Source organism: Meles meles, chromosome 10 (genome assembly GCF_922984935.1).
Source record: "Meles meles chromosome 10, mMelMel3.1 paternal haplotype, whole genome shotgun sequence".
In the NCBI taxonomy this organism is placed as follows: domain Eukaryota; kingdom Metazoa; phylum Chordata; class Mammalia; order Carnivora; family Mustelidae; genus Meles; species Meles meles.
The window spans coordinates 66,313,116-66,325,571 of record NC_060075.1 but is presented as its reverse complement, the minus strand read 5'-3'; the positions used below and the strand labels follow the sequence as shown (position 1 = coordinate 66,325,571).

The 12,456-nt window shown below is 36.7% G+C and overlaps 1 protein-coding gene across 2 annotated transcripts in view; it reads left to right on the top strand.

Moving 5' to 3' along the window:
* Positions 1-8,760, top strand: part of NXPH1 (neurexophilin 1) — a 297,325-nt gene extending 288,565 nt beyond the window's left edge. For both annotated transcript variants that reach the window (XM_046020955.1, XM_046020956.1), the window contains exon 3: positions 6,782-8,760. In XM_046020955.1, the coding sequence (XP_045876911.1) occupies positions 6,782-7,543 (762 nt within the window). In that variant the 3' untranslated portion in view covers positions 7,544-8,760. The remainder of the gene's footprint in view (positions 1-6,781) is intronic.
* The last annotated feature ends 3,696 nt before the right edge of the window (positions 8,761-12,456 follow it).

The window sequence follows — 12,456 nt, the reverse complement described above, 5'->3', positions numbered from 1 at the left end:
CAATGAGACAGACAACTCTCATAATTTGTGGAAATGGTATCCTTTCCTGGATACCTGCAAGCCAGCTCCTTTAGAATGGGCATGGTGGCTTTGACGTGGAAAATTATATTCAGTCAGAGAGTATATTTGGTGTTTTCGTTGGTACAGAATAAATTATTTGTAGAAAAATTTCACAGTGCTTTGCCTTTTTGGAATTGTGTTCATTAGATGTTGTCAGCTTCTTCTTTCATACTCATCTTTACGCCAAGGTCTTCACTTCTGTTATCCCTCAGATATACTGACATCAAAGAATCTTTAGGTGACTTTTAAAAAGAAACTCTTTTATTGCTTTGTAACATCAATAGTAGAAGGTGTTCTGGATATAAGGGTTTTTTTTTAATGATTTTTTTATTCAGTAGGGCTCAAAATCTTTCAATTTTATATGTATATTTATGTGTTTCAAAATTGAAAATTCTTAAGATGTAAAGCAATATGATAGAACGAGTCAGCCAGTGATTCCAAACAGCAGCTGGGAGTAGATGTATTAAGCTCGTTGCTCTTTCTCATCTTGCATCTTCTCTTCACCACTACTAAAACTAGCGTCAGTAAGGTCATTAGTAGTGGATTCACAAGTCAAGGGGCTGCTTTACAAGTGTTTATGCTATTCGACTTTTACTTGAAATTCGAATGTGCCCATACCTGCCTTTCCCCTTCCCAGCTTCTCTTTGTTTCTACAGTAATATTTTCTTTCTAATATCCTCCTTTGTCTTTACCTATCCTGGCTCCTCTTCTGCTTGTCTTCAAAGCACTGGCAAATTGTTACCAACCTTTTTCTGTATCACTGTGTCCTATCTGAACAATACAATCCTTTCATACGACAAAATCAACATCACTATCCCTCTCATTTCTCCAGACATTCAGACCAATGTTACCAACTTTCTTTGGATAGCATCACTGGAATGACTTGCAGGCACTTCAACTTCCAATTTTCCTCTGAGATTTAATTATATTTTCCAGCTAAGTTGTTACTTCTGTATTCCCTGCAGATGCCAGGAAACTCATTAATTCAACTTTTCATATTCCTGCTTAGTAAAAAATTATCAAGCTGAGTTAATCCTACCTCTGAACTCTCTCATATCCATTTTTTCTTTCTCTTTTTCTCTGCTATTGCCTTAGTGAAGTCTCATTTTACTTTCTCAAATGAAGTATCACAGTTAGTTATGTAATGAATGATTCTACTAATCATTCTTTCTTCAAAGTCTCTCCCTACCAATTCATTCTTCAGTGTCTAATCAGTGATTTATCTAGAGCCAGAATGACCTATTTAAAAGCAGAATAAATAAGCAAAAACAACACACATATATACACACACACAGACAAAAGCAAAACAGAAAACAATTTAGTGATTCCCCACTACCTATAAGTTCAAGTTCAAATGCCTTAGTAGGCACATCATATTTGACCCCAGCCCACCTTCTTCAAGTTCTACCTACTTCTTACAACTTCTCTTTTTCTTCCTTGTCAATGTTCCCTGAGGCTCAGCAGTAGGAGCTATTTTCCATTCTTATATTTAACATGTCCCTTCTTAGCTCTGGGCTTTACACAGTGTTTCTCATGCTTGAATCTCTTTTGGCCTCTTCTCTTTCTGTTGAACTCCTAAGTGTCCTTTGTCTCCTAGGTCCAAGGACTATTTCTCCTGCCACAACTTCTCTACCTTTCAACTTTCATCCTGACTACTAGAATGTTGTACATAGTGTTAGTCACATCACATTGTTATTTGCTTAATTGAGTTCCCCATTAGACTGTGAACTCCTTGAGGGCAAGAACCATGTCTTATTTAGCTTTGTGTTCCTATTATTTAACTCAGTATTAGCAGAGTCTTGCTATATAGTCATTGAACTAATAAAACAAAAGAAATCAGCATCACTTATGCTCAGTAGGTCTGGAGATTTTCCTAAGGACCCTTCTTGGTTTTTCATGATTGTTCATCTTTTAGACATGTCCTGCTTCTCTCCTAACCTAAGTGAAAGGGAAGGGAAGGGAAAGGAAAAGAGAAATAAGAATATTCAAGACCATGTTGTTGACAAATACAGCTGGAGAGATTTCTTAACAGTCCGCACCACTGGAAGGCTTTTGCATTACAAATAAATTCATTGCATCTGGTAGTTGAGCAGTTTAATGGCTGAACTTATGCTCATTCTTTGTTAACTTGAGTTTTACTACCTACTGAACTTGCCATATTTTTTGGTTGTCACAGCTGAACTTTCAAAAGTATATACTTTCTTTTTTAATTGTTTGCCCCAGGGTTTTGGTTACATAAAAGGGAGATTTTCTTATAAAAATTTTTTATTGCTTTCATATCCTGTTATTACTCATTTACAAAAAAATATTATCCATTGAGATTCGGAGGTTAAAATATTTGAGGATGTTAATAGTAATAATAATGTCAAACACTCACCACGACCCAGGTACTGCTCTTAGTGCTTTAAATGTAGTGTCCTGTTTGATTCATACAACAGCTCTATGAGGGAGGTAGGCATTCTTTTTCCTAGAAGAGAAAACTGTAAGTATAAACAAGTTGAGCCACTTGCCTACATCATATAGCTGCTGCAGATCATGGCCTAGATTGGGATTCAGGCCATCTAGCTCCAGAACTCACACTCATAATCACTACAGCTGTGGAGAGTATCATTTAGAACGAAATTTCTGTTCTATCTGAAATTCAGAGGTTTATCTGCCTGTCAGTCTTAGCATCCTTTTTGAATAGATTGGTTCTTTAACATCCTATCTCCTACTTCCACATTTTTTTTTTCCTTTCACTCCTCATGTGCTGCTGGTGGATTGCACTCTAATTCCCTTTTACTTCCTTTTTTGGGGGGAGCAATTCATTACTGCTTCATGAGCCAGTGCACGATGGATGCATTTCATTACAGCCCTTCTCCTAATCAACTGTGTTGATGCTGAGATAATAAGTACCGAAACCAAGTACATGCCTGTATTTATTTTTCTTGTCGCCCAAAGAATGAAACTATGTAATTCCAGGTAAAAATGAGAAAATAGGATATGCATTTATTTCTTGTAATTCTTGTGTACTTAGCATAAATATAGAGGTTGTGTGAAAGATAACATTTATATAATCAGGCAAGTGGAGATTTTGGATGTTTGGTCAATTAGATTTCAAGGCAAAATAGAACAAATAAATACACAAAAATAAACTCACAAGCTAAAAGATCTGTACTACTCTTATAAATTAATGTGTGCTTTAAATTTTAATACTATAGCTACTGTTATAGAAAAAGTTATTTTAAAATGCACTTCTTTCAGCGAATTAGTAGAAGAACTGCAGTTGTTTTTGCTTTTTAAATTATAATAATATAATATTAACTATGGAACTAAGGATTATACTTTTCATATTAGAGTAAAAATTGTCCCACAGAGGACTGACTTTATTATCCCACAGATGCTTTTTCCTTAAGAAAACTCATACATTTCTGTGCATCATCCTTCTCCCCAAAGGATATTTCCTTCTCAATTTTATCCCATTAAGACTTATATTATTATATACAATGGGATATTATGCAACCGTCAGAAAGGTGAATACCCAACTTTTGTATCAACATGGGCTGCACAGGAGGAGATTATGCTGAGTGAAATAAGTCAAGCAGAGTCAATTATTATATGGTTTCACTTACTCGTGGAGCATAAGGAATAACATGGAGGACATTAGGAGAAGGAAAGGAAAAATGAATTGGGGGAAATTGGAGGGAGAGATGAACCATGAGAGACTGTGGACTCCGAGAAACAAACTGAGGGTTTTGGGTGGTGAGCTGGGGGATTGAGTGGTGGGGGGTAATATGGAGGGCACTTATTGCATGGAGCACTGGTTGTGGTGCATAAATAATGAATCTTTGAACACTGAAAAAAATAAAATTAAGATGTTAAAAAGATAAAAGACTTAATATTTAGTCCTTATTTAAAAACAAATTGAATTTTGATAAGGTAACCACTTTGCTATTACTGCTCACATACTGCTTGAATGTGATCCATTTCTGGAATGTTTTGGCATGAAAGGAATTTGCAAACAGGAAACAGTTTGGGTACAGGGTGAAAAGAGGAGTGAGACCAATTCAAGACTTGAGGAGAACTGAAAGGGAAGTATGCAGCACTAAAAGAAAGGTGGGCATTAAAGAGGGCATGTGATATGATGAGCACTGGGTGTTTTAGTCAACTAATGAATCATTGAACATCATATCAAAAACTAATGATGTACTATACCTTGGCTAATTGAATTTAAATTAAAAAAAGAAAGAAAGAACGTCAGTCATTACCAAATGCAACCTTCTTTTTATTCCCTATATTTGCCCCAAGTCTGTTCATTTTGTTTGGGTGATATGTTTTAGAGTTTAGAGATCGTGTGCAGGTGGGTGATCTTTACTTCCCTTAGATGTGGCACCTCCACCACAATCCATGCATTATTTTTGCACCTCCTCGTACCCCTAGGGTCTGATTCTCCATTGGTCAGTGTTTGTCTCTCCTCTATTACCCACTGTGCACAGTGGCCTTCTAGATCTTTCTATAAAGGCATCACAGTTGCCTTGAGGATCACAGCGGTTGCAACCGGACCCAGGCTAGTGGCTTGAAATGGTGACAGAGCTTTTGTGTTAGCCTACCCAATATCATAGTCTTGGGTTTTCACAGTGTGATTATGAGATATAAATCTCTTTTCTTTCAGAGGCAGTAAGTTCATATGGGGCTAAATTTGCAGTGTTTCTTAGGCTCAGCATTACTAGGAAGAGACCAGCTTCATCTGGTAGTTTTTCCCAGGTGGGAATGGCTTCATACCACTCACATTGTCTCAATTTGAATTGGGTAGAGATAAGACTATTTGCCAGCTGGCAGTGGGAAAGCTCTTGATCCTTAGGAATTTGCGAAAAGGCAAGGTTACTAGATATAAGTGACTTTGTTCTAGGTTAGATTACTAGGGCCTCTTGCATGTGTATCCCTGGGGAAAGCCATCCCATATAGGTTGAGTACTTGGCTATGTAATCAAGAGCAAAGCTCAAAACAGACCTCCAAACCAGACCTCATTTGGTGACCTTCTTTCTCTAGTTGTCTTCACGCAGCAGCCTGGGATTTACAAAAATAGCTACATTTAATTGAACCATTTCCATGTGTCAGCTACCATTGTTATAGCACTGTTGTTACACTCACTTTGCAGAGTAGGAAACTGAGGTGGGGGTTGTTAAATGACTTGACCAAGGGCACACAGCTTGGCAATGGCAGAACTTAGCATATATTCCAGGGAGACTGGCTCTAAAGTTTATGCCCTTACTCCCTAGGGTTTGGGATAGAGTCCTTTAAACACAAGTGATGGACTAAAAGACTATTCTCAGGACAGAGTTGTACCTTAGGCCTTCATGCCTAAGTCTATAGAGGGACCTCTAGAATGCAGTTCTAATTCCTAGTAGACCTGAATTAAAAAGCTTTCCAGTAATGGCCTCTTACTTGGAGAGCAGTTGGGAAGGGGACTGGAGGGTCCAAAGGAGGCTGCTAAGTGGTAATCAGGCTCATTTCTGAGATAGGACTGGAGATGGAGGTTTATTGTGAAACTTGGCTTCTTAGTGGGCAGCATGGGACTCTCTTTGGCAGACTTACACAATAGGCAGTCAGTCTACATCTTAAAAGGTTCTTTTGTATTGGCTGATTCCTGTGGGTTCTTGGCTGTCTTCTCTACTGTCCTTGAGCCCTCCCTGTAATGATCAGAGATCGCTGCTTTAACTTTAGGCTAATGAGTGCATTGTAGATACTCATTTATCTTTTTTATTTCTTCTATACTAAGGCATAAATATAGGAACTGTGATAAGGACAACTCTTATATAATTTGGCAAATACAGATTTGGATGTTTGATCAGTCAGTTAGATTTAGGGTTCCTCCTGGTCTAGTTGGGAATCTAAATCTTCCCAAAGAGACAAGAACAGGTTCCCAGGAGGATGGTTTCTGAAGGTGACTCTCACAATCCGACCTGAAGTGACCTCTCCGTCGTTGACCATGTGTTGTTTGTTTCTCTAGATTGTCAGTTATCTCTAAGACATAGTGTATTAGATGTTTTCATTTATGTCCCTTTTCCTAGACCACATTTTAAGTCCTTAAGGTAAAAACATATGTCTTATATAGTATGTTCCATGCCAATAATAGATGATAATACACATGTTTTGATAAGTTAAAATATACTAGAGTCTCTTTGCAAAACTGACTTTTGTAATAGGACTGTGGCACAAATTACCAAAAGTTCTTAGGATGTTAGTTGATGTATTTCTGAGAACCCTACAGCTTTAAAGCTTATAGTAATGTTGAAGTAGAAAAATAACAATGATTTGCAAATTTTTTATTTTAAAAGTGTTTGGATTTTGGTGCTAAGAAATAATTACTTTGGTTTGATTTCTGTTTGAATTCAGTTTGCTTTACTCATGTTAGGTGGTCTTTTCCTTGTCAAAGTCAATGTTTTTTTTGGTTTTTTTTTTAAATTTTTATTTAAAGTCAGTGTTTTTATATAGTCTTTTATATAGTCTTTCAGTCACGTTTAGTGGTTTTTATCTACCAACACCGTCTCTCTCCCATCTTATATAAAAATAGAAGTGGTAGTTTTTCATGTTTTAATAAATAAATATTGGCCAGATGCTGAAGGTAATTTAAGTGAAGTGTCCTCATTTAATTCTGAGCCTCTGAAAAAGGGCTTGGATCTGTGTGTTGGGTGTTCTCAGATACAGAGATGTAAACACCATTTTTCTGTTCCATTTTCAGGTCACATGTGCCAATTTAACGAATGGTGGAAAGTCAGAACTTCTAAAATCAGGAAGCAGCAAATCCACACTAAAGCACATATGGACAGAAAGCAGCAAAGACTTGTCTATCAGCCGACTCCTGTCACAGACTTTTCGTGGAAAAGAAAATGATACAGATTTAGACCTGCGGTATGACACCCCAGAACCTTATTCTGAGCAAGACCTTTGGGACTGGCTGAGGAACTCCACAGACCTTCAAGAGCCTCGGCCCAGGGCCAAGCGAAGGCCCATTGTTAAGACGGGCAAGTTTAAGAAAATGTTTGGATGGGGTGATTTTCATTCCAACATCAAAACAGTGAAGCTAAACCTGTTGATAACTGGGAAAATTGTAGATCACGGCAATGGGACATTTAGTGTTTATTTCAGGCATAATTCCACTGGTCAAGGGAATGTGTCTGTCAGCTTGGTGCCCCCTACAAAAATAGTGGAATTCGACTTGGCACAACAAACCGTGATTGATGCCAAAGATTCCAAGTCCTTTAACTGTCGCATTGAATATGAAAAGGTTGACAAGGCTACGAAGAACACACTCTGCAACTATGATCCTTCAAAAACCTGTTACCAGGAGCAGACCCAAAGTCATGTATCCTGGCTCTGCTCCAAGCCCTTTAAGGTGATCTGTATTTACATTTCCTTTTATAGTACAGATTATAAACTAGTACAGAAAGTGTGCCCCGACTACAACTACCACAGCGACACACCTTACTTCCCCTCTGGATGAGGATGAACATAGGTGAGACTGAAGCCTGAGGAATTAAAGGTCAATATGATAGGGCTGTTACCTCAAAGAAGAAGGTCACATCTGTTGCCTGGAATGTGTCTACACTGCTGCTCTCGTCAACTGGCTGCAAATAATGCTAGTGGAAAACAATCTGATGTAATTTCTGCCCAGTCAGCTTCATCTCTTGGTATAGTTGTAAATCACCATAGATTTTAAAGGCACACTTGAAGACATGCTCTCATACATAGATGTACACAAACACACATTCATATACATTTCAGCTTGCATCTGTCATGATTCCTATCAAGAGGGCTTTCATTGTCTGACTCATAATGGTTTAGGATAAACTATCATCAAACAAAAGGATTAACTAGACAGTGAATGGTTTCTAACACTTGTGGTTATGGAAATCTCTTTTAAAGTCTTGAGTACATGCTCATCAGTAATCCCCATTCATGCATTCCTACTGCTTGGAGTAGCTGTACTGGTAAATACTACTGTAGGAGTATATGCTTGTTAAAATGGGAAAAAAATGTGTCTTTAGAGCTCAGTATTCTTTCTTTTATGAACACAACAAAATGTAGTAACTTTTTTCCAGCATACAGTAGGCACATTCAAGGTTATGTAAGATGGCTCTTTTTTCTATGGAGGGAAGCTGTTTTCAGTAAAGATGAGCAAACATTTGGAATTTACATGTGGGCAGACATTGAATTACAGCTTTCATCACCAGTCATTGGACTTTCTCAAAGTTGAGACCAGCTAAAGTTGCTTAAAACAAGTTCTGATCATTATATAAGAAGGAAAATGCCTGACAGACACCATGTAAGTTATAAGTGTCTGTCTTATCTTTACTACACATATTGTAACAAATTCAATATCCTAGTCTTCATTTGTATGAATGGTTTGTATTGTACATAGTTTAACCAAGTGTTATTTGAGCTGCTTATTAATATTAACTTGTACTTGTCTCTGCTTGTTATTGGTTAAAAAAGAAAAAAAAAGGATATGAGGAATCCATTTTATCAATGTAGCTGTGACCTCCATTAAAAAGACAAACTTTAATGTACAAAGCATTTATTCAGCTCAAGTATTGTTGAAAGCTAAACATATACAACATTACAGTCTGTCTGTATTTAGATATTTTATTTCTGGACAAAATGAAATGTACATAAAAATAAAATGCTTAAAGTTGAGTTTCAATATGTGCTTGTGTAAGATGGTGATTTAAGTGGTTCTGACAAGAAGAATGTGCTGGAATACAGTAGTGGTTTTGCATCTCATGTCTCTAAATTTGTACAGAACTATCTAAATTGCTATTAGTTGCTCAGTCAAAACAACTTACGAGTTTCAATCTCAAGCCTGGGAAGCGGTTGTGGCATATGGTGTCACACACATTTTTGGTTTACTGTTGCGCTAGTGATTCAAGAATACAAAAAATCAATGAGCAGAAGAGATGACTGAGGTCTCCTAAATATTATAACTGTTCTTTTGTTTTTCCTGTGTAGAGTCTTTATTTAGCAGGGAGATGGAGAGGAAGATAATTTTTTTTTTGTGGCTGATTTTCTCTGATTCTACTGTAATCACACAACAGAAAAATTACAGTAGCTGTGAAGGGCTTTGGGGTCCTACTTACCTATTACCAAATGGGATCAACTTATCTATATAGCATTGTTTATGGACAGTAAACTTTCTTTTAAAACATGATTACTGTTTGTAATTCCAGCAAGATAAACAGAAGAAGAAATATGCAAGGTAAACCATTTTTAAAGTCATAAATGGGGGACTGAGATATGAAGAGTCTCAAAGTTAACCAAAGAAGCCAAATTAAAACACTAACCCATTCTTATTTTCCCTTCGTGCTGCATAGGGATAAGTATGTTTTCATATAGAAAATAATGGAAGTACTACAGGAATACAAGGCCACAGAGTTCTAAATTGGTAACTCAGCAACTGATTAGACTAAAGGGAGCCTTCCATTGCAAATCAAAGACACATCATTCTGTTAAATGTCCATCTCTCAAAATTCTCCAATATATCTAGACAACCATTTCTATTAATGTCTTAATTAATTTGCTATGGAATTTAGAAGCTAATGTTGGAACAGACTCTCTCTGGCACAACAGGCAATAAATGCTTCAGGAGTTCCAGCTGTGGGACATATTTGCTACAGATAAATCTTGTTATTCTGGGATTTATTTATCAAAATGATCACTTAGAAGTTAGTTGTGCTTAGCAAAAAGAATAGAGGAGAGGAAAATCATTTAAAAATTTTTTTAGGATCATTTCATTGGTGGACTATAATTTGCATTACATGGTCTAATCTGTCCTTTTTTATTTTTTAATTTTAATTTAATTTTTAAATTTTATTTAAGATTTTATTTATTTGACAGAGCACAAGCAAGGGGAGCAGCAGGCAGAGAGAGGGCGAAGCAGGCTCCCCTCTGAGCAAGGAGCCCAACATGGGGCATGATCTCAGGACCCTGGGATCAAGACCTGAGCTGAAGGCAGACACTTAATCCACTGAGCCATCCAGGTGCCCCTAATCTGTCCTTTCTTAATTCAAAATTCAAGATAAGCTAAAAATATCCTTCAGGCTCCACCCATCTGCCCTGCTTTCTAACCTCCCCATGAAATGTTGCTTTTACATTTTTATAAACTTACAGACCATAGCTAACTAACATCCAATGAGTTGAATTATTTTTCTGTAGTCTTTCTTTCTTTCTTTTTTTCTTTCTTTCTTTCTTGATGTTATTTATTTGTTTGACAGAGACACAGCAAGAGAGGGGACACAGGCAGGGGGAGTGGGAGAGGGAGAAGCAGGCTTCCAGCTAAGTCCTGATGCTTTGATGCGGGGCTCCAATCCCAGGACTCCAGGATCATGACCTGAGCGGCAGGCAGATGCTTAAAGACTGAGCTACCCAGACACCCCTGTAGTTTTTCTTTAAAAGAAAAAGAAAATGTAGCAAATTTCCAACAAGAATTTCAATTTTTTAAAATCCAAACTTTCCGTACTCTTTTTTCTGGTCCTGTATACACTTATCCCAAATTGCTACACCATCAACACCTCCGTTTGTAATATAGAAAAGTCATGATGATATAGGACTGTGTGTCCAATATACTCTTCCTATTCTACACAAGGATCATGATGAATATGAAGGTTCTAAGGTTTAGATTAAAACTTTATTAGACCAACTTGTTGCTTTAACAAACTGGTTAGTTAAGTATTAATTATGCTAGAAATCTGTTACTTGGAGAAATTAAATTTTAAGTTGCCCTAAGAAAATCATCTTACCTTCTCTAGAATCTTAAATACTATTTCACACCTTTGCTAAGATACAGAAAAAAAACTGCAAGAGGGAAATAGATAGCACTTGATGCAAACATGGGTTTGTCATTACCTATTGTTCTTTACAGAAACATTTTAGAAAAATTAAAATTATTATGAAGAAATAATTATTGCAGCTTCTTGCCTCATGGAAGAAAAAAATGATACAAGTTACTGGTCTATCTACTTATGATAAAAACAATGCATTGTCATGGCATGGTTTCAGTTGGGCATTTTTGAGTCCCTGGCTCTTGTTAGAATTTCTCTGCATGAGTAGAAGGGGTATAACTGTTAATAGAATAGTTCTAAAGTTCTGGAAGTAATTATTCTGCAAGTAATTGAGATACTTGTTAAGGTTAAAACTGTGGACTGGGAATCTTCATGTTCCTACATTTCAGCAATAAACTGTAAGCCATATTTTTGCACAGAATAGATTAAAAAAAAATCATGAGAAGCCTGAGAAAGTGTTCTGTCTTTTCCCTCTTCCCCACTGTTTTACATGTAAGAAGCAGCTTAACCAATACAAACAGCTCTTTGACAAAGAATTTTGCATCTCCATCATCAACTTTGAATGTGAAGTTTTAGCCTGAAGCAAATTCAAATGGATGGTTTATAAGCCTTTGAAAAACTTGGTTGCTGTACCAGTTTCAGATATTTACTGATTTTTATTCTATTATCAATCTATTTACTTATTTATATTTATCTTTACATTTTATTAAAAATTCAAATTAGCAGATGCATTAAAAATACAAAATTTAAAAATATTAAGGTACATAAAGGTGATTACTATTTATCTAGTTTATAGGAGACAAAAATTTGAGTATCTTAAAGTCAGAATTGAACCTTAAAAAGCTGGTTGCTACAGCAGGCTTTTCTTGGTAGACATGGTAGTCACATGTCTACCAAAGACTGATTTCAGGGTTTGGGAACACAAATAAAACAATCCTTAATTTTAAGTTGATGTGTATCATTGTGTTTTATATCCAATACTATCAGAAACATTTTAAAGTAACAAATTTACAAAAAGAAGAGAATTCTCATGAGAGAATTTTAGTTTCAGTTTGTTGGTGTGAGCTAAGTCTAGTGACTAAGCCTAAAATTAGGAGACTACCAGTGTCAAGCAGCTAGCCAAGTGCCCCAAGTTTGATCAAAAGCACTTTAATATTTATGGTTCTGCATTTGCAGGAACATGCCTTTTATCATGATGGATTGGAGGATGACTGTAAAGGTTCCAGAAGTGATGGATTCAGAAGGCTTAGAGATCTTTTGTAGGTGGCTGAGTGGCTGTTGCCATTGGCGGTGCCTTTTGAACTGCCAGGTGTTGATTCCCCCCAATTTGAACTAATGAGTTAGACATGTAGCTAAAGCACTGCTCACACCATCCTCACCTGGCAGCAGTTGGCTCCCTCTTTCCTAATTCTATGTCAGGGCTCCAAAGAGACAACTAGAATTTTCCTGATCTCTGATGGTCAAATTCCTTTCCTTAAACACAGAAGTAAACTTGGCCATCGAGATTGTGACTATTTAAAAAGTTAAGCAAGAAAGTTTTGGGGATGTGTGATTGCCAAACAAGTAATTTTTCTCAAAT